The following is a 23461-nucleotide window of genomic DNA, read 5'->3' as shown; positions in this document are numbered from 1 at the left end:
GGAGATAAATTGGAGTAGGATGTTATAGGAGACCTTATAGTTCTCAGGGAACAGATTCCATGTTTTCAGCAATTGTGCTAAATACACTGAAAATTATTCAGAATTCAAAGTCTCATTAGCAGTTGAAATTACAAAAGGCTGAATTACTGTACAAATGTTAAAGCTGCTATGCCACATTTCTGAAAGACTATTATTTATTTTCTGGATTTAATGTGGAAAAATATTATTTCTATTAGAATGGCATTTCAGTATTACTTAGCTACACTATCATTTTCTAACCCATAAAGTTTTTGGTCTGCATGCTTAATTTTAAGACAGTTATAAGCAACAACAATATCTTTTGCTTAGTTTTATTTGAATTCTGTTCTGTAGTGAGATGCCTGCTATTTTTAGTCCAAATCAGAGAGTAATGCAGGAGAAAGATTCACGTTCCTGAAAGCTAAATAAATCCACTGCAAAAGGAAGCAGTCCATAAAGTCTCAATAAATATTCAGTGAATTCATTTCATGCCTAAATGAATTTAACAAAAAACAGTGCCTACAGGAATATCTGCATAAACTGTTTTTTAAATGCCAGCTTCACAATAAGGCCAAGCTTGTGGTAAAATAAAACAACAACAACATACTTCAAACCAGCAGACTGTGTGATAAATCTTGGGTATTAAACCTGGATTTATGTCATGACACAAATATTTATAAAAAAGCAAAGATGTCTTTAAAAATTCATTAACTTATTTTGCAAAAGATCTGCTTAAAGACAAAAATAAATTAATTCGCTGAATGAGATTTACAGGTAAATATTCAGGTTTAATCAATGCTTCCTTTAGGGTCTGGATTAACAGAGTGAAAGTAAGAGGAGATGTACTTACCTGCATGCTTTCCTTTCAGTGCACGTGGAAATAACTGGTTCATAATTAATAAGTAGCCTTTGTATTCTTAAAAGACTGCAACTATATTAGGTGACATTATGGGCCAAATTTTCAGCAAAACTCCCACAGACTTATCTATTTGAACACCCAAAATGGGTAACTATGGCTGTAATTACCCTTTTTGTATGCCCACATGCAGGTTTTCATATACACCCCCATAGGAAACTGTAAATACTGTAGACATGATTAGGAAAAAAAAATCTAACATTTATTCTTCAAACCAAGAAAATTCTAGGTTAAGGCTAAATCACAGGTCTGAAGTTCCTCCAGGTAGAGTGTTTTTGGCCTTAATGTGGCATTTATTTTAGTTTCAGAGTAACAGCCGTGTTAGTCTGTATTCGCAAAAAGAAAAGGAGTACTTGTGGCACCTTAGAGACTAACCAATTTATTTGAGCATGAGCTTTCGTGAGCTACAGCTCACTTCATCGGATGCATACTGTGGAAGCTGCAGAAGACATTATATACACACAGAGACCATGAAACAATACCTCCTCCCACCCCACTCTCCTGCTGGTAATAGCTTATCTAAAGTGATCATCAAGTTGGGCCATTTCCAGCACAAATCCAGGTTTTCTCACCCTCCCCCCCCCCAAATGTCCCACCTTGATTTTCATGCACGTTGTAAGGAGAGTGGTCACTTTGGATAGGCTATTACCAGCAGGAGAGTGAGTTTGTGTGTGTGGTTTTTGGAGGGGGGTGAGGGGGTGAGAGAACCTGGATTTGTGCAGGAAATGGCCCACCTTGATTATCATACACATTGTGAAGAGAGTGGTCACTTTGGACGGGCTATTACCAGCAGGAGAGTGAGTCTGGGGGCGGGGGGGGCAGAGGGTGAGAAAACCTGGATTTGTGCTGGAAATGGCCCAACCTGATGATCACTTTAGATAAGCTATTACCAGCAGGAGAGTGGGGTGGGAGGAGGTATTGTTTCATGGTCTCTGTGTGTATATAATGTCTTCTGCAGCTTCCACAGTATGCATCCGATGAAGTGAGCTGTAGCTCACGAAAGCTCATGCTCAAATAAATTGGTTAGTCTCTAAGGTGCCACAAGTACTCATTTATTTTAGTGTGTTTCAATTAGAACCCTACCACTATAAAAAATATTGTGCTGTCTTTCCCCTCCCTTGTATAATAGTAGTGTAAGTCATACAGAGAATAAGAAAAAAGTTTACAGATACCCAATTGGTATTAGTGGAACACTATGAAAATCCACAGTGATATATCACCTTTCATCTAGTGAGATGCCAATACAAGTTTGAATCAACTGCTGAGAGTTCATGTAGGAGACTGGTGAGACTCCATCCTAAACACACCACTAGTTATGGGAAGCTGTAGGATACCTCACAAGCTCATCAGGTAATTAGAGGCCTTTATGATTTTTTTTTCTTCTGATGCAGGTCTGTAAAACTCAGGTCTTGTGTAACATTACAGGTAGATGACTCTGCATATTGGGGATTGGGAGAACACAGCATTTTGTGAAAAATATTGTTTTTTTCTGGAAACAATTTGGAAAGTAGCTGTAATTATATTCTGTTTGCTGAGGTGACTTTCACAATACACTCTCCCCTCTTCTAGGTTAAAACAAACGGCAAATATGTTTTACTGTAAAAGTAAACCTGGGCCATGGGAGAGGAGGCAGAGAGACCGGGAAACAGTTCTTTTGATAAGTATGTAACTAATGAGAGACAAGTAGTAAACTGTTTTACTACTACTTACCACATTGGTTATTCCTGCAATGTCTCAGTGATCGGACAGTATCAGCAATCATGTGCTGTGAAATAAAACGTACAATATATCAGTGCAGAAATCTGACAGGGGGGCTGTTGCTAGAAAATCCTTCCCTAGCCCCACACTTTGCAACAGAAATAGTAGCAAAGGTGGGAAAGGAAGGAGGCAGGAGTTGGAGACATTTAGATTAGATGGGGAGAAGGTGTTTGTTTGTTTGTTTGTTTTTGGCTCAGTGTCAACATATCCTGAAACAAGGTTAGTTCTTTTAGACTCCTTTCACAGAAGGATTTTGTTGACACTTCACAGATAGAGGGGGTCTTCCTAGAAACCCATGGAAATTGACAATGAAAAGGGTCATTTCTCTATGTTTCCTTCTTTCAAAGGAGATGCTTGAAATCCACCCTCCCTTTCCCCCTCATGCTTAGTGGAGTAGTGTGTGTCAAGTGCACTATTGGACAATAGTTTTAAACTGTTCCAGAGAAAGCAGATTTGTGTTCATGTATGTGAAAAATTAAGTGACTTCTGTTAAAGTAAAAAACTCCAAAAGAGGAAGATGTACTTAATTGCATGCTTCCCTTTCAGTGCATGGGGGAGTAAATGGTTCATAAGTCATAAGCATCCTTCATATTGTTATTAAAAGGCTAAAACTACATTCTAGGCTAAGTTTTCAGCAAGATTTTCCCCTTCACTCAGTTTTTACAAGTCAAGATTGTCTATAGAATGGTAACGATTTGATTAGTTGATTTTAAAAGATTTTTACTGTACTGTTTTTCCTTAGCCAAAATAGGGTGCAGATGGTTGCTCAAATTAAACAGAGAAAAACCTTTAAAATTTTGTTTCACCGTTAGCATCACATCCTTATTGGATATCAATTGGAATAGCTATGTCTAAGTTAAAAGAGCTACATTGATTTTCACAAGTGGAGGATCTGGCCCATAATGCTGTTAATGAATGTTTTCTTTTGATTGCACTTAGAATCCAAAGGAAAGAGCCAATTGAATTGGGCCAGAAGCCCTTGACTGAATACAGTGACTAAATTAAGCAACCTGCCTGCAATTAACAATAGCAATATGGCATTTTATGGAACCAGTACAGGCTGTTCTCACACCTCCTTCAAAACCCAGTCAGAAGTGGAAAGGATTAGCTGCCCCGAGCAAAGCATAAGCTTGGAATGATGTAGCATAATTCATCTCTCCACAACCACAATATGAATTGTTTACAGTGTTCCCTCACAGAATCGTTTATCACGAGAACAACTGAGTATATGCTTAATGAAGACTTCATGTTCTTTAATAAATCAGTGAAGCAAAATCATTTTTTTCATCTGTGTTCCATTTACCATGAAATTTCTCAGTCTCTTACACTAACATCATTTTCTTGCACTGATTAAAATAAAGTTCTAATGAGAGGTCCTAGGTTTGCATGACCAATTTCTTAAATCCCACTAGAGCTATGACATTCCTATGTTCTTCTGCTGTTGTTGCATCTTCCAGTTTATATCCCATATTTTGAATTTGGCTTTCACAAGTAAAGGAGAATCGACTATGTCACTCACAATGTCACACTGTGCTTTCTTCCCTCTTTGTTACTCAGTATGGGCTCAATCCATCTGAAATTAGCTTCTGTGGCTGATGCCCCAGGGAAACTGGCTGGACCACTTTACACTCCATTCTCACGGAGATTGATCACAATTCTTCCTTCTTTAGTGGCTTCATTAGGCATTTCACACTGTCCCTCTTACTCTGCCTGACCCAGTTGTAATACAGAAAACCTGTTAATTCATCTGAAAAGGGACAGCTATTTTCTGATTGTTTTAAAAGATGACTGCATACCAGAGTGTGATAAATATGGAGGAATGCATACAGTGACTGAGGCCATGTCTACACTATAAAATTAAGTCGACCTAACTTATGTCGACATACAGCTGCCATAGTAATTACATTGCTTATGCATGTCTGTGCTTTACTCCTTGTGTATTGCCAGTGTGTGGTACTGTGGGACAGCTCTTGAAAGCCAGTAACAGTTGACATAAGCAACACAGTGTCTACTCTGACACTGCACTGACCTAACTACATTGACTTTGACGCTACACTGCTCATGGAAGTGGAGTTATTAAGCATAACGGGATCAAAATTCAACTATAGATGCGTCCGTAGTTAGGTCAATGTAAGCTGCCTTGCGGCAACCTAACTCTGTAGTATAGACCAGACCAGAGATTTGACTGGTAACCACTCTTAACACATGATCATTAGCAATAATTCCACTCTTTATGGCAATCCAGCTCATCAGTATGCTCAGAAGTCCCACAGATATTTTTGGGCATGATCCTGAAAACACTTATTTACATTACATGTATAGTTCTTACTACTAGTCCACAAAGGAACTGCCTGTAAGATGATAAATACTGATGTGTTAGAGTTTACAGGATAATACATTAAAGTAGCAGCGGTGGCCGAGACATGTTATTACTACAAGAGATATACAGACGGTGGTTGTGATTGACAGAGGAATAATGAAAGAAGCTATATTTCAGCAAAAGATGTCAGCAAAGAACATGAAGATACTTATAATACAATGGTAACATTTAGACTAGGGTTACCATATCAATATAACCTCTTTTTTGAACCTCTTTTCTCTGTCCGGGCGGAGGTTTCAAATTTCAGGAAATGTCCTGGGTTTTTGTAGAGCAGGCAAGATGCAGCTCAGAAAGAGCCCTGATTGGTCCGCTTCCAGATTGCTCCCTCCCTGAATCTGCAACTGATTGGTCTGTTCCTCTACAAGCCACAGCTGCTGGATTCCACCCACTCAGGCCTTGGCTCTCAGCTCTGGGGAGGGGTCCTGCAGGGAGGCACTGACTGATGGCTATCACTGCGTTCTGGACTCGTGCCAGCTGCCGTGCCACTGTGACAAGGAGTGACACTGTCCTCCACTTTCAATGAATATGCCTGTCACAGGCATCCCTGCTCCCCCGCCACACACACACACACACACACTCCCCTTCCCATCCCACCCCATACTTCCCCTTCTCTCTAGTAGTATCCTCTTTTTCGGGAAAATGAAATACTGTAACCCTAATTTAGACCTTATTCCATCCATTTATTCTTTTTTCATTTGCAATTCTCATGTTAAGGCAAGGGACACAATAAATATTGGCCTAAATAATTGTAATCTAGATCTTACAAAACAGAAAGTTAAATTAAAAAGTGCAATCCCCCGAGCTTTTGCTAAGTCTGGTCTATAGACTTTCCTAATTGACTCAACAGTTTATAGCTTTTCTTCCCTTAGTGAATTTATTTCTTTGCATTTTGAACAAGCTTCTGATTCATTGTATTCAGATCACATTGAATGCAGGAAATAAAGATTTGAAAATCCTGAATCTAATGGAGATATGAATTTCAAAGCAAAGATGCTTTCACATAAGGAAAATTCCAGTACAGCTGTGATGGTAGGTATACTGCTTCCCTACAGAAGATTTTATATCTCTCTCTCTTTTTTTTTTTTTTTGGCAAGATCAATTTCAAGCACAATTTTGAACTTAGTTATTTGCAGGTGCAGTTTAGTGGCTTAATCTTGAATCAACTGAAGTCAATGAGAATACTGTTATTATTTATTTTGCAGGAGTGCCCAGAATACGCTAGGCATAATACAAACAAAGGAAAATACCTTCCATGTATTGATGAGGTTTACACTCTACAAGGGCATTGGGCAAGAAAAGAGGGGAAAGGAATACATCACAAAGTGGTTGGGGTGAGATGATTGACACACTTCTTGCTAATTCCAGACCAATAAATCAAATAATTAAACATCCAAATGAACTAGAATAATGCTTATATGGGGTGGGTCTACATTACATCTTTATCTTAAGAGTTCTCACCCTTGCTGCCATTGGTGGGAGCACTCATGCACACAGGGCTGCAGGCAGATTTAACAACCATGTTGTTTGATCCTTCTCACAGCAAGTCTAGATGACATGGTGGTTGAAATGCTGCTGGCTGTTGATAACAGCCTTCAGTAGGGACAAAATCCTGACCCCACTGACTTCACTGGAACCAGCCTATCACCTTGGAGCTCCTACTGGTAGAGCTGCCCTGGTGACAGCAGTGGTAAGAAAAAAACAAAAGGCCTGATTAAGACTGAGTTGGAATCAGACCCTCTGTCTCCAATAAATTAATATATAGGCCTGTAAGGGATGTTTACTAAAATCAGTGTGCATCAAGGACTAGTTCAATTAACATCTTAATGAGACATACTTGTGAGAGCGATTGAGGAAGAACATGCTACTAAATTTATATGCAAACACCTAAAGGTCAAACAGTTAATGGACTTGGCACAAGAAAACCTTTTATTAAATGCAAATCAGTGTTCTTCGAAGCACTGCAACAAGAAAAGGTACAAGAATCGAATTGAACATACAAAGAAGGGACTACCTAGATTATAAAGTTACCCTGGGATGAAACAGGGAGAAATGAATTGGTCTCTCTGTTTACTCAAACAATAGGTACTGAATAGAGTACATTAGTCGTTTCCACAACAAAGAGAGAAAAAGATTAAGATCAGGAGGAGAGATATGCCTCATCACCTTTGGACACATATCACATACCTAAAGGGTGGACAAGCCTGATGATATTTTGCTGAAACATGAAACTCCAATATGTACACTTTGTTTCATGCTTAACCATACTAATGTAACTAAGGCCTAATCTGCTCTAGAAAAGGTTTGCAGGTATAGCTATTCCAGCAAACCCTCCTAGAGCATACACATCTTATACTGGCAAGAGAGTGCTTTTTCTGGTATAACTTATACCAGTCTCTCAAATAAAATAAACTATTCTAGCAAAAGCACTTTCCCTGCCAATATAACTGTGTCTACACTAAGGTTTTTGCTGGTACAGAGATGTTGTAAAGAATCACACTCCTAACTGACATTACTATACCAGCAGAAGTTTCTACTGTAGATCTGGCCTAAGCTAAAAGCCTAATGCACTACCCTCTACATAAAGATTCGTTTAGCTGTATTAATATTGAGCTTTTATTGTGTATATTCTTCCTCTTTAGCTCCTACCCAAATCATAAAGTTACTTTCATTTAAAATAACTGGAATTAGTGATGACTGTTAAATTGGGGTGACCTGCTGCTGCATACCTTGTGGGGGGGGAGGGAAAGGGAAACTAAACTCTGAGAAGAGGCTGAGCAGGGAGAAGAGGCAACAACAGTTTGAGAACTTACGCTTGGTTAGATCGTGGGGCAATGCACACTACAGGTGTGTATTCTGTAAAGCACACTAATGTGTTGTGCATTAGTTGGTCCATTTAGACCCTGCTGGTGTGCATAAAGGTTCCCTAGTGCACTTTACCCCACCATTTAGACAAACCGTTAGTCAAGGATAAATATGATGCTGTGAGGGAGCTGGTGAAGCTCATGGAGAGAACTGAACAGGCTGAGAGATACTGTCCTTGGTTATCACAGCATGATACATTTAACACAAGAGGTGGGGAGAAGGGGGGGAGGGGGAGAGAGAGAGAGAGAGAGAGAGAGGGATTTCTCCACAAAAAAGAGGAAGTTGTAAAAGATAAAATGTACATACCAGCTTTTCAAAATTGACAAGGTTATCCAGAAAAGTTTTATTTCCTTCATGGATGAACGTTACATCTACAAAGTTTTAAAAGAGATACTATATTATTAAATGTCATGGCATTTGTTCAGTTGTTTTAGATACAAAGGAATGGAATGGTGACAAAGGAGTAACAAAATAAGGAACAAAACAGTCTCATAAGTATTGCGACAATGTCACATGTTTGTGTTACTTACAAGGCACAAACAACTATCATTGGTTCTCTCATTAAAAAAAAACACAAAATGTGCACCTTTATGGCAACATTAATGGAGGGAAATTTCAAGTACAGAATGTGAATTTGTTAGTCACTAAACATAATCTAGGGACTTCCAAATAACACTCTTTCTATCAAACAAGACAGTTTGATACACTGTGCTGTCCAGGGCTCAAATCAAAAGTACAGTGGTTGATGGTGGGAAGGGGAGCGCAGTAATTGTCGGTGCATGGGTTCCACCCTCCCTCCCTGCACACGGTGACTCTATCTGAGCAGCTAGAGATTTTAGAATGGTTGAGGCAGGGCTGTGGTAGATCCATGAACACAGAATTCTGCTGAATAAATTCTCTTCAGGAGGAGGGGACAAAAAAGTTGTAGAGACAACTGTTTTCCGTAAATAGTTCTGCAACACCTTCCACCCGCACACACCTGATTACTATGAAAGTCTACTACAGCGATGGGCACATAAAGAGACAGACAAACATTAAATACAATCCATTAAGCCAAAAATCACCTTGCAGCAAATACCAAGATTTAGCTCTTTGGAAGTAAAACAGTTATTTCTGGTTCCACAAAGCAGTACTAGGGAGAGTTTTTAATGGAAAAAAAAGACATCAGTGGGAGGTATAGGACTACACTCAGGGCAGATTTCCAATTAGGCATAGTAGGCACATGCCTAGGGGCACCAGCATTCTAGGGGGTGCCTAAAAGTTAAAAGTGGGTTGTGTTTTAATTATATGTATTTTTTTTGGTATTTTATTGAATAAATATTTAAATTACCACATATTTCTTTTCATTTCATATTTTACGGAAAACACGAAGGTCAGCTGTAGGCAGGAGGGATGCTGAAGGTGCTGTGCCTAGGGGCACGTAAGGTGTAAATTCGGCCCTGACTATACTTGGCACCGGTATGCAAACTGCATGCAGTATATAAAAGGAAGGAAAGAGGCAACACAACTGTTGCTAAGTCAAATTCACACTGAAACCGTAACTTCAGAGAAAAAGGAGAGACAATAGCAGTCACAAGACCAATATAGTAGAACTGCTGGTTTGATCTTGAAGAGTATCTACCTCAGAAACATACATATTGGTGCCTGCAGTGATAAGATGCTTTTGTGGCACCATTTTAGTAAGATGATGGGATGTCACGAAAACACTCTGAAGGTAATGGCCATGTTTTCCAATTAACAAATAGCCCTCAGTAATTGCATTGTATGTATCTTTCCATGGAATGCTGTGAGATCCCATGCAAAAGGACAACAAACCAATTTGCCTGCCATTATGTACCATGGCTCACTATTGTGGTATCTGAACAACCCATCCCTGTTCTGCCCCATTTGGTCTCCTCTGCCAGTGTAGGTGGAGGAGAACATCAGTCCCAATGCAATTAGATTATAGGATTGCAAATCTGCAGCTGAACCAATGAACATCTTTCTTTTTGACAATCCCAGAACATAAAAACACTCAAATTGATTTACTTCCTTTTGTTTCAAAAACTCACTCTCAGGTATCAGCCTGAAGGGGATTTTGTAATTACTTATTATGGAAATTCTAACTGCTTTATATGCTGGGAAAAAATTCTGAGCTAGAATTTATAAGGCAGAGCACCCTGTGTTAGTGATGTAGAGCTGCCCACCCCAAGGAGAGCACTAGGATGATTTCTGCCTCAGGGAAGCAGGATGCCTGCCTGAATTTCTTAGTGAGTAGGACAAGCACACCTACTACTGCACTCATTCATGTTGTGCAGGCTGCTCCTCTCTGCATGCTGCTCCCACTCAATGGGCCAGTGAGAAGGAGGTGAGTGGGACATGGCCCTCGTCAACTCCCTGTCTGTTCTGGGGTACACTGCACTCCCAAGGGAGTAAAGAGGGAGCAGTTCCTGTATGCATGGACTGCAATTCTGACTACTTCTCACATGCAGGAGAAAGAACTATCTAAAGAAACACCTTTTCCTCTCCCCTCGTCCTTGCACTTACTGCACACCTGCATGAGGACCAAGCATGTCCCTAAATGGCTACATAAATTTATGATCACAGAAAAAAGAAAAAAAAAACAGTTAGTTTATGTTTGTCAGTGCTAACAAAGAAAGGCTTTGCACTGAAAACAGAAAAGCCAGGAGAGTTCAATTCTGTACTTGTTCTGTGAAGACTACACAGCTTTGCTACCAACAGCTAAGAGCCTAGATAAATTCAGTGGAGCAGAAAATTGCATCCGAGCCACGCTGTAAGGGTGAAACACTGGATTTTATAAAATATTTGAAAAATCAGCCGGATTTTCAAAAACTGTATCTGTGCAGTAACAAGGCCCGGTGTTTAAATTCAATTAATGTAAAAGGGACTCTGTCAAGGTATTTTTCATAATTAGAATGAGAAAACATTCTTATTGCTTTTCTTACCTATTCAGACTTAAATCTGCTTCTTCCCCATATTGTTTTTGTTCCTCTTTATCTGAGTACATTACTTTGCTATTCATAGAATCACAGAAATGCAGGGCTGGAAGGGACCTTGGAGGTCATCTGTGCCAGCCTCCCTGTGCTGAGGCAGGAGCAAATATACCTAGACCCTCTAGCCCAGGGGTAGGCAACCTGCGGCACGCAAGCTGATTTTCAATGGCACTCACGCTGCTTGGGTCCTGGCCACCGGTCCAGGGGGCTCTGCATTTTAATTTAATTGTGAATGAAGTTTCTTAAACATTTTAAAAACCGTATTTACTTTACATACAACAATAGTTTAGTTATATATTACAGACTTATAGAAAGAGACCTTCTAAAAACATTAAAATGTATTACTGGCACGCGAAACCTTAAATTAGAGTGAATAAATGAAGACTCGGCACACCACTTCTGAAAGGTTGCCGACCCCTGATCTAGCCCATCCCTGACAGGAGCTTGTCTAACCTGTTCTTAAAAACCACCATTAACGGAGATTAATGGCTGGGGGGCGGGAGGGAGGTGGAGACCCTGAGCCCCACTGCGGGGGGAAGGGGTTTCCAGCACTTGCCGCCCACAACAGCTGACATCTGCGGCTGCCCCCCGCCAGCTGCGGCCCCACCACCCCAGGGCTGAAGCAGAAAATGTCACAGAGGTCTTCGTAAGTCACAGCATCCATGACTTCTGTGCCATAATCTTATCCTTAATAATAACTGTGGTAAGCAACTGGTCACAATTAACCTTTTTATTGAACAATGAAGCAACATAGGCTCTAAACACCTCAGTCTTCTTGAGGTCATCTGTTATTAGCTCTCCTTCTCCACTAAATAGAGAACTTAAGCCTTCCTTTGTCTTTTCTCTTACTCCTAATGTACCTATAGAACCTGTTCTTATTGCCTTGTATGTCTCCTGCTACTTGTAACTCATTTTGTGCCTTAGTGTTTTTGATTTTGTCCCTGCATACTTGTGCTTTCTTTTGTACTCCTTCTTAGAAATTTGTCCATATTTCCACTTATTGTAGGATTTCTTTTTTGATTTTCAGCTCATTAATGAGCTCCTGGTGGAGCCATATTGGCCTCTTACTATTCTTTCTATCTTTTCTCTGCCTTGGGTCAGTTTTTATTGAAATTTTAATTCATTAAACTATCAGCTCTACTGAACTCCTTTTCCCCTTAGATTGTCTTCCCGTAGGACATAACCTTCTTGTTCTGAGTTTGTTAAAAAAAAAAGCAGACTAAGTCCAATGTCCTTATTCTGCTGTTTTCACTCCTTCCTTTCCTTTGATCATGAAATGATAGATTTAATGATTCTCTTTCACCCAAATTCCCTTCAACCTTCAGATTCACAACCAATTCATCCCAGGTAGACAGAGTAAAGTCTAAAATGGCTCTCCCCCTGGTTACTTTCTCTACCTTCCAAAAGGAAAAGATGTCACCAATACATTCAAAGAACTTATTGGACATTTTGTGTTTTGCCGTATTATTCTTCCAACAGATGTCTGGGTACTTCAAGTCCCCTATTACTACCACGTCTTGTGCTTTGGATATTTTGGTGGGGTTGCTCATTATTTCTAGGCTATTGACTTTTTTTTATTTGCATTAACAAACAGCACTAAAGCATCTAGGCTTGCATACAAATAATTACATGGATTGAAAGAGGGGAAGAAACAAAGAAGGCAATATAGAGCTCATTTGGACTATCAGCCGTGACAATGTTCCTTCAAATAGCACTCTCTATTATTTATGGGGATTTTGGTAATATTTTGTAAGGTATTCCTGGTATCCCCATGCATCTTAGAGATGTAAGAATAGGTAATGGCAATGCTAGCTGCGTACATGGTTTTATGTACATGGTCTTATATACAATGTTGTATTGCTGTGCAAACATCATAATGTAATGAGGCAACATCAGAGTGCAGAGAGTAGGCAGAGAATGGACCATAGTGTTTGATGGATTTGTTTGATTGTTTGTTTTTACCCTCTCTGTTTAAGAACTCCCATCTTGTCATCCATTAAAATATCATGACAACAAAACTAAAATTCTCCTGTATATATACAAACCCCTCAGATGACTAGGGACCTGGTAACTCCCAGACATTTTCAGCCTGTTTGGAGAATTTTCCCTTGAAAACATTTTACATGTATGCACCTGTAACCTGGTTTTAATGAATGTACTAAAGAGAACACTTCAGGGACATCAAATGAATTTGTCATGATCAAAGACAAGATGATTAATAATAAATGAATCCAAGATGATAGGATACTTGAAATACCTGCCACTTAATTGGCTACTTAACTATGTTGAATAGTTGTTCATTGTCTTTCTCAGAATTCACAGGGTGCAAGGGGTTGATTCCCAAATCCTCCCCATTCATAAGCACCATGTATGTTTGATAGATAAATGGGAGAGATTCTGATCTCAATTAAATCCTGTTCAATATCCATTAAATCAATCATAACCTCTCCTCTGGCTAAGGTTTGACATTTCTCCCTTTGGTACCCATGTTGTTTTCATGTATCATCCACAGCCAGGTGGTGCCACTCAAGAGATACGCAAGTTATTTTCTCCAGCCCCAAGGTTTCACATTCACAGCTCAGAGGGACTGTATTATCAGTAGGTGACTGGGAAGGCTCTAAAGTTTCAAAGCATTTGAAAAAAAATGTGATTCTTACCTATTTTTTAGAAGGCAACTGTTTATTATCCAAAGCAAGTGCTACTGAAGTCTCATACATATTATATCTGTACTTATCATGAAACAACATGTGGGAAAAATCACCTTACACTTACAGTAACTAACCACTACACATTACTGTAGATGGAATTACATGGCAAAAAAGGGCAGATAAGATTTAACATTACCTTTCAGAAGTAAGGGCATGAAAGGAATTTTCGGAGACTTCATTTTCTTGAATGTATCTCTGTAGGCTTTGTGATTCAGAGAAGGGTCCTGCAAAATCATTTTAGTAATAAAAGAGAAAAATCAATAGGTTATAAAAAGAGCAATTCTAAATCCATTATAGGCTTCTGAACTGAACGTGATTTAGATATAAAAGGTTCTTTGGGAAATGAGGTAGATAAAGGTTTCCTAGGAGAGGTGACTTACTAAACTGAATAGGAAATGTAAACAATGAAGGAAATAGAAATGATTATATTCCTGTACATGAAATGGTTCTAAAATAGGAGATAGCTATATGAGAAATTCACCATTTGACTGTTCTGTAATTTTCCCACATAATCTCTAATCTCATCATCTTAATATCGAACAGAATCGGTCCTAACAAGTGCCATTTTTCCAGTGAAAAATTAACTCATTAAACAATACAACACATATCAGATATCTTAAAGAACAAAATAACAGCAGGCAGCTGAGTGGTTCTATGAAATGTAAGTACTGTAATTCTAAAACTCTAAAATTCTAAAATAGTACATACTATTAAGTTTATATTTATAAACATTTCTAACTTGAGGACATGTAATTATTGTATAAGAATTCCAATTGTGATAATTATGTAAAAATGAAACAATCGTTAAGGGACAGATTTTGTCATTCTTACTCAATTCAGTGGTAACCTTGCTAGCCTCAGGAAAGGCAAAGGAAATACTCATGCTGAGGAGTATCTCACAACAGAAGTAAGGGAGGCAAAGTCTGGCTCTAAACTTTTGATTCCTCCTCCCCACTCCCTTTTCATGCCTATTCTCTCTTTCTACAGACTCTTATTACAAAAAAATAAATGACAGATTCTGAACATCTTTGGTTGGGTAGCAAGAGACTGGTGATTAGCCACCATGGCAATGGAATTACTTCCAGATTTACACCCGGAAAACCAAGCACAGACTTTGGGTCTTTATTTCCCCCCTGTGCCAAGTCCAGGAGAATTAGTGTATTTACTCTTTTTTGAGACTACTGCAGCACTCTTGAGATGTGTGCGGTCTGTGGCAAACCATGATCAGAGAAAGGCAATCTCAATTTTAGACAATGGCAGTCAGTTCCACAAGAAATAAGTTAGAGGGGGAACAACTGGGGAGCTATTTTTTTCTGGCACTAGCACAGTACTTACTGTCAAACTTTCAAGTTCAGTGAAGAGTTTCTTAAACTTCCCAGGAATTTTCTGAGGTGGGGGGGGGAAAAGAAAATGGGACTAAATAAATCAAATATGCAGAAAAATACAGTTTTTCTTTCTGAGATTGTCTGTCATGTGTGAAGTGTCAAATAGCACCAAGCCACTTCCCCAGTCAATTATCATTCTTTTCCCAGTACTGAAATCTGCAGCTATGAATAATGTTTAGAGCTATACCAGTGTATTAGATTTAGCAGTCTTGCCTTTTGAGATTCGACACAGTCATGATTCTTTTATGAAAATTGCTTCTGAACATCTGTTTTCATCTTCCTCACTAACTTCCATGTCTGCCCCATTTGTCTTAATACATTTGTGAAGATGGAAACAACAACACAGGCTGACAATTTAAATGTTCAATAATTCAGATGCCATTTCAATAATCTCCTAACTCTTCCTAAAATGTGGGCTCAGGTTCCAATCCTACAAGTCAATGGGCAGATTCTTGTCTCACACTAACCTCAGTTACTCCTGATATACACTGATGTAACTGGGAGGAGAATCAGGCCCACTGAGACTACTCACATGAGTAAATTTTGCAGGATTATACCCTCAATTTTTAAAAGATGTACCTTTGCTGTACGATTAAAACACTAGCAACTGCACACCTAAAAGAACTGCATGTGGAATTGCACTTGTGCAGATTTTAATATCTTCAACCAGAGGAAGTTAGATGCCTTAAAACACACTATATTGAGCACAAAAATAGTAGGGCATGCCTGGGAGTGCAGCCATCTATTTAAGAATGCAAGTGCATATTCAGCATAGGTTGGTGTATAACTGGTTTCTTGAACTTAGGTGACTTAATTTGCATGAATAAGTAATTGTGATTAATTTATAAGCATTGCTCTCTATTTCCTAGAATTCAAATTACTGATGCATACAAGCTTTTGGATTTTGAAATTTTTCTGTAGTAAAATTCTGCCAATTTAAAGAATGCCAGGCAAACAACTGTAGCTACACACATTTCAAAAAGGAAAAAAACTGTGTGTGTATTTTATCATATTTATTCACATGCACACACAGAGTGTATAAGAAAGACACCTTATCCATTGCTGATCCACTAATAAGTATTGTACTTGTTCAGATAAACAACATATTTTATTCTTAGAGGCTGAAATACATCAGAGGCACAGAACATATTCCCAAAGCAGCAAAACTGCTGCAGTTCGGCTGCTCCAGAGTAGATATGCAGGGTACCTTTTCTCCAGTATTTACTCCCAGTCCACACTTTTTTACCTTACCCCTCAAAGAGTGGGATGAACGCAGGCCCCAACAGGTAGGCAATGGTAGTTTAGCTCCTGAGTGAGCAGCACTGCTGGTGGGAAGGGTGGTTTAGGAAGTAATGCAGAGGGGCTTGCTTTCTGTGCGGATGCCCCAAGATTTGCAGATTTCCCTGAAGATTTTGAGCCATCCAATCATTTACTGGATTCCTACCCTTTGCCTTTCTGGGCTCCCACAAGCTCCTCCCCATACTGGGAATTGTTGGCTCTTGTTTCCCCACAGCATTAGTCATTGACATATACAGATCATTTTTCTTTCCATGTTATTTTGTGTGGGAGGGGATGACTTCACTCTTAATATGGCTGAGTATAAGCCCCTTTCTGCTGTTTGAATTCTGCTGGTTGTGCTTGAGGGTATTTTTGACAGTGTCCATTGCAGGCACTGTATTCTTGTTTGCATTACAGATTCAAATCCTTTGGATTATCGCCTGCTTGTGGTTTATTCTGTAATACCAGTCAACACTTCCCTGATTTTGGGTAATCAGAAAATATAATTAGTTTGCTGGTATTACCACTCAGTAATTTATTTTGATGGAAACAGCAGCAGTATAAACACAGATCCCAGTGGAATCCCCCTCTTAATATCCCCTCCTCTGTTTGGCAACTTGTAGCTTCTTTAACCATTAATCTAGGTTTTTAAATATGTTACTTATTCACTTCCCATTTCCTAAACTTGTTGCTAAAATAAACAACTGGGCAAGAGTTTAATCGAGGGTTACCCTTATGGGGGTCTCTTTTTATTTTGTAAAATTTTAAATGAAACTCTTCCATATGTAATGATTCTGTTTCTTTGGAATCCATTCCTTACTTAAATTTAACTAGTCTTCTCCACCATAGTTCAAAACTGTACTAATAATAAATTCTGGACCTTTATGGGTAACTCATCTGATCTTGGATACCTCTCTTTGCTTTGTCCTTATTTAAAATTTCTACAAGAATAGATTTAGATCCACTAGTATTCTCAGGTAGTCTGCATTTACAGGTAATGTAGACATCTATATACTGAGACCTCCCACCACCACCATTTTCCTCACACTTGATTTCAGCATGTAGAGCTAGTATCTCAAAAAAAAAACAAAAAACACCATCAAAAACTTGTGCAAAATATAGTTTTGACAAGACTGAAAAGATACAAAGACATGGCTTACCTCCCAGGTTTGAGACAGCCGGCTGACAGATGCAGTGTTGAGACCCATAACAATGGCAAAGAATGAGTTCAGGTTTCTTTGGGCTTTGCAGCTGTAGAATAATAATATTTTTTAGAAAATGGACATTACACTCTGATTTCCACTCCTCAGAGAATAATAGATAATTGGGATGGAAAGATATCCCAGGTTATCAAGTCCAACTTTCCTGCACTATTACAAGATTGTCCTCTACACTGAAACGATTACTAGTCCTTTACCCTACAGAATGATTCCTTGCCCTCTATTGTGTTGTTATACAAATATTTTCACCCTCCTTTATCATCTTTTCTGTAGTTATACATATTCATTTCCCTTCATTTCTCTTCCCAGTCAAAGCCTGCAATCCTTTTTTTCATTTTTGTCATCCTTCTTTGTCATAATTTATCAATTTCCCACTCCCCCCCAGAAAATATTGGAAAACTGTACACAGTACTTGAATTCTGGCCTTACCAATGAAATGCATATATATGGGGTGGGGGCAGTTTCTACCTTTATTTTTCTATTTTCTCATGTGCTACTCCTCTATAAACACAAATCCTGTATAAGATGTATTTTTTGCAACATCACACCTTGACCTTGCCTTTAATTTGTCATTTATTATCACATAAGGACCTCCTCCACAATGCTGCTCTTATACAATCTCTGGTATATTTCTTTGGTTTGTATTAGTATTCCCTAGTTGAATTACTCTGCATTTATCTAAATTAAATCTCTCCTTATTGTTGTTTGCACATAACAGTAAACTCTTTAGGTCATTCTGTATTTTCTCTCTACCCTCCAATGTATTTGAGTCCCTCAATTTGTTATTGTCTGCAAATGTTCAATTTACATATCCCTCTAGATTAATTATTAGTTACTACTGGTCCCTACTACTGATAACTGTGAAATTCAGCTAGATACCTCTCTCTAATTTCATGTTTACTATATATGATTATTCCCTATTTACTTTTAACCAATTAGCAAAATGTAATCACAAACTATAGTATGCTATCCAAACAGTATCATTCCACTTTCTCAAGCAGATTCTCAAGCAAGACTGAATCTGAAGTTCAACTATAAAAATTAGATATGCTGGGATTGTGTCTTAAATTAACGTTAATCACATGAGTAGTCCCACGGTCTTCAATGGGATTACTCATTTAAGTAAAGTTAAGTACGTGCCTAAGGGTATGTCTACATTACAATGTAAACCCAGGGTTTTAATTCAGGCTCAAGATTAACCCGTTTCGTGTACACACCAGTCATGCTAACCCAGAGATCAGACCCAGGGTAATAGGAGGATCACACAGGCGGGGAGGTTCTGAGCCTGAGTCAAGGCAGGACCCAGAGTAGGGTTCAAGTCCGACTGCTTTGCAGTGTAAAGGCCACCGAAAGGGACTAGTGCTCTGGGAGTCTGCCAAGTGTATTCCACAATCCCACAGGAAGACTTTTTTTGTCCTCTGACAGTCAAGTTTGGTGGAAAATTTCACACACTGTACCACAAAGAGCTAGAGTGATCACATTTTGGGAGGGAACTAGGAAGTCTGGGATATGGGTGGTTGGACTTGGGCCTGCATAACAGTATAGACACTGGACCCCCAGGTCCAACAATTCCTGACCTGGAATCAGACACTCAAGCCCTAGATTAACAAACCCAGAGCCTGCTAACTCAAGTCTACTAGCCCTGGACTTACACTGCAGTGTAAATATACCCTTAGGGGTCTCACAGCTCAGGCTGCAACCTGAACCTGAATGTACATGCTGCAATTTTATAGCCCCCACAGCACGAACCCTGTGAGCCCGAGTCAGCTAACCTGGGCCAACAGGTCTGTTATAGCTGTGTAGACATATCCTATGTGTTTGCATGATCCAGGCCTTAGAATGGCCTTAAACTCTTCATGGCAGGAAATGTCTCATGCTTTTGGTTTTTACAAATCTTCCATTGACTTTAATGAATTTTGAATCAGAGTTTATGTCCACTGTACTATTTTGCTTACCAAACTTGTAATTATATACAATTGTCGTGATCTGTTCTTTCCAAATGCATGCTTACCTCTCTCTCTCTCTCATCAAGAGGATTACTTCTAAGTGCATACAGATTTATTTCCTCAAGAAAATAACCTGGCATCTATATTAGACTAACTGATCAATAATTCCCTTTACTTCATCTACTCTCCTTAAATATTGCTTCTACAATTCTCCTGTATAACCAGAGTAGTGGTTCCGTCTTTCTTTAACATTAATTTTTGGGTAGAATTTCTAATTTGTAAAAGTGTAGGAATCAATGTTCTTACAACATTCTCTCTACTTTTTGCATTTGTCGACATTAAAATAAAATTCTCCTGTTCATCTATTTTGGGTATTTCTAGGGAACTCAGCAGTGCAGTGTAAGAGCACCAAACACAGCGATTTAAGTTATGGCCCTTCATTGACCCAGCTGGAGCTCAGGGAGATGTTAGGTCAGATTTTCTGCTACATTCAGCATCTGGGAGCAGCGGAACAGAGGGCAATCAGAGAGCTGGTTATGGCTCTCTGCCCTGGTAAGAGTTAGAGCAGCCTGAGCACATTGAGCTCATGCCACTCCCCTCCCTACTGTACCCCAAACGTTCCCCATGCACCAATTTGTTCTGGGAGTTAGTTAGATACAAGAAAAATGGAACCCTATAATGCTGCTTTTTGAGAGTCACTTTTATGATTAGAGCAGCATTTGAATGAACTACAAGCTCATCTAAATCTGCATCTATATTTTGGTTTCTAGATACTACAATGATGAGCACATCAGTAATGCAAATATAAAATGCATTATATATTTAAAAAATTAATTGCCAGTTACCATATTTGGTTTCTGCAACTTTAACTTCACATTCCCCTAAAAGAGATGGAATTAACTCAGACATAGCAATGTCTGACTCTAGGGGGCATATATATCCCTGTTCATGGGAAACAGCAATGAAACTCTTCTAGGAATACAAATTAGTGTTACCGGGGAAGCCAGTGAGCCACATGAAATCAATCCTTTCAGACAGAATAAGAACAAAGTTAGTAATTGATAAGCCTGGAAATGAATGCATTGCTGGATAGCACAAAACTTGCAAACCAAAACAAATTGCATTTCTAAGTACATTATATTAGATTAATGGAATGCACTTCACCAAAGACATTGGTTTAGCAGAGAATGGCCTTCTCTATATAATTGCCTCTCTTGGAACAAATTAAATCAAGTCAATCGGTGAAGGGATAGATGTGGGAACATATTATACATTTTCTATGAACATGAATATTCACATACTGCATACATACGAATGTATGATAGAGGTGAGGAGAATGGCTGTATTTGTTTCAATAGCTTCATTCCCTTGGTTGCTAAAACAGGCGTGATTAAAGCAAAATGAACTCTCCATGTACAGTATTTACTTGTATTATGTTCCACAGGCATACCATAAAGGCTAGTAATGGAGCAGGAATGGCCCATCCAGTATTCTCAGTTAAAATTTGGTAAATGTAAGTAACTAAATAATATAACAATTTTGTTAAATTAAGCGCACTCAAGAGGAGTAGACTGTGCAATAGCTCAGTATGAGTAGTCTTTCATCTCTGGAGGTATGGGCTTAAGGTTAACATTGCAAATGAGTTTGGTGGTCTCATCAAAAGATGATGAAATAGCTTGAATTTTGCAGGTCATGTTGTAGGTGCATTGGCTGAGCTGAAGAGGAAGACTTGAATGGAGAGCAACTATCAAGAAAGGCTGTAAACACTTCGAGAAAGACAGATGGAAAACTGACTGAAAAAGTGGCCAAATGTCATGACAAGTCTTTAGTGGGAGCCTGTGCATTCCTGTGTGATATCTGCTTGCGACTTGATCTTCACAGATCAAACTAAACAGCCAGAAGAGAACACACAAGAGGCCATGACATCATTGTTTGATACAAAGAACAGCCATATATATATATATGAAGACTTGTACAACATACAGCTGCATTATGCCTGGGTTTGGCCAGTGTTTAAATATTGTTATTTATAGACCATTTTATGTATACATCACACTTACTAAACATTTAAAGACAAGGGATAATAAACAACAAATTCCCTTTCACCACTTTGTCTCTCTCCCCCCACAAATGAAAAGATAAAAGATGTTCATTGAAGGATTCCAGTTTCAACTTTAGTTACTTACTGGGCAGCAATCTTGATGAATTTTTTCACTAGCTGTACACGTTTACAGAGCTGGCTGCAGAGGAGTATCTCTGTGGCTACCCAAAGTTGTACTTCATTGCATCTTTGAAGCAGAAGACTAAGATTCACAGTGTTTTCACCACTGCCCTGTCTGCTGAAGGTGAAGTATATCAGCTCTTGCTGGAACACAATTATTGGATTATTAGGGCTTTTTAAAATTGTAAATGAAGTTAAAATGATCTAAAATTAAATATATTTTAAAAAAAAAGATTAGGTAAGAAATAATTGCTATTTATAAGGGGTATTTTAATCAGTGATGAGTTAATCTCAAATGGTTCAAAGTTCTGGTTTGGAGTTTAGAGCCTCTTGAATTTGCATGTGGGTTGGAAATCTTGCCATAAAAGTGTTTTTATGAGATTTCCTGCAGCTCTACTTCTGGTCACAGCTGGAAATAGGACAAGAATAGTCTGTCTCTCTCAACATGTAATCATTTTTAGCTTGTCTAAAAAACTCACATCTGAACTTCCCCAGAACCTTAAAAAAAGTTCATTTCAGATTTGATTCTAAAAATAGCGAATGCTTCAGGGAGCAAGGGGAAGGCTCTTATTTTTTTTCTGAACAAGTTCACCCATTTGTAGTTTTAAAGTTTCTAAATAGAACTTCTAAATTTCTAAATGGAACTTAGAGGAAAGCTCAGAGAACAGATCTAAGATGAAAGGCAATGGAAGATGTCACATTCTTCCTCTTATTTTCAATGGGGCACCACACTTTCCAGTTGATGATTCACTACTATTTTGATTTTGACATTTCTGTTGCATTGGCCCTATTTCCTCCATCCACCTCATTCCCATGAGACTTCTGGATTACTCAGGACTGTGCGTTAGAGCAGTGCTTCTCCAGCTATCTGATGTGGGGGACCGGCAATTTTTTTTCCAATGTGCGTGCAGACTGGCAGCTGATGGCTCGCGAACCAGCACCGGTCCGCGGACCACCATTTTGAGTAGCACTGCTTTAGAGGGCTCGTTGCAATGCCCATTAAAGTCAGTGGAAAGGCACATGGGGCACTGGAGTGGGCCTTAAGTGATTGTGCAATTTTAGAATCTCATAAATGTAGGCCTGGAAGGGACCCTGAGAAGTCATCAAGTCCAGCCCCCTGCACTGAGACAGGACCAATTAAATCTATACCATAAGACAGAAAATATCATATTGCCTCTATATAAATCCATGGTACGCCCACATCTTGAATACTGTGTGCAGATGTGGTCGCCCCATCTCAAAAAAGACGTATTGGAATTGGAAAACGTACAGAAAAGGGCAACAAAAACTATTAGGGGTATGGAACAGCTTCCATATGAGGAGAGATTTATAAGATTGGGACTTTTCATCTTGAAAAAGAGACGACTATTGGGGGATATGAAAGAGGTCTATAAAATCATGACTGGTGCCGCAAAAGTAAATAAGGAAGTGTTATGTATTCCTTCTCATAACATAAGAACTAGAGGTCACCAAATGAAATTAATAGGCAGCAGGTTTAAAACAAACAAAAGGAAGTATTCCTTTACGCAATGCACAGTCAACCTGTGGAACTCCTTGCCAGAGGATGTTGTGAAGGCCAAAACTATAACAGGGTTCAAAAAAGAACTAGATAAATTCATGACGGATAGGTCCATCAACGGCTACTAGCCTGGATAGGCAGGGATGGTGTCCCTAGCCTCTGTTTGCCAGAAGCTGGTAATGGGCAATAGGGGATGGAACATTTGATGATTACCTGTTCTGTTCATTCACTCTGAAGCACCTGGCATTGGCCACTAT

At 39.0% G+C, this 23461-nt stretch overlaps 1 protein-coding gene across 6 annotated transcripts in view; it reads right to left on the bottom strand.

Annotated features, from left to right (window-relative positions):
- Positions 1-23461, bottom strand: part of RAPGEF5 (Rap guanine nucleotide exchange factor 5) — a 216142-nt gene that overhangs the window by 1642 nt on the left and 191039 nt on the right. For all 6 annotated transcript variants that reach the window (XM_043541063.1, XM_037890563.2, XM_043541062.1 and 3 more), the window contains 6 exons: positions 21651-21829; positions 17459-17549; positions 14971-15021; positions 13772-13859; positions 8241-8305; positions 2645-2699 (listed from right to left, as the gene is read on the bottom strand). In XM_043541063.1, coding sequence (XP_043396998.1) covers positions 2645-2699; positions 8241-8305; positions 13772-13859; positions 14971-15021; positions 17459-17549; positions 21651-21829 — 529 coding nt within the window. The remainder of the gene's footprint in view (positions 1-2644; positions 2700-8240; positions 8306-13771; positions 13860-14970; positions 15022-17458; positions 17550-21650; positions 21830-23461) is intronic.

This window comes from Chelonia mydas, chromosome 2, assembly GCF_015237465.2.
Source record: "Chelonia mydas isolate rCheMyd1 chromosome 2, rCheMyd1.pri.v2, whole genome shotgun sequence".
NCBI classification, from domain to species: Eukaryota; Metazoa; Chordata; order Testudines; family Cheloniidae; genus Chelonia; species Chelonia mydas.
This window is presented reverse-complemented; position numbering and strand designations above follow the sequence as displayed.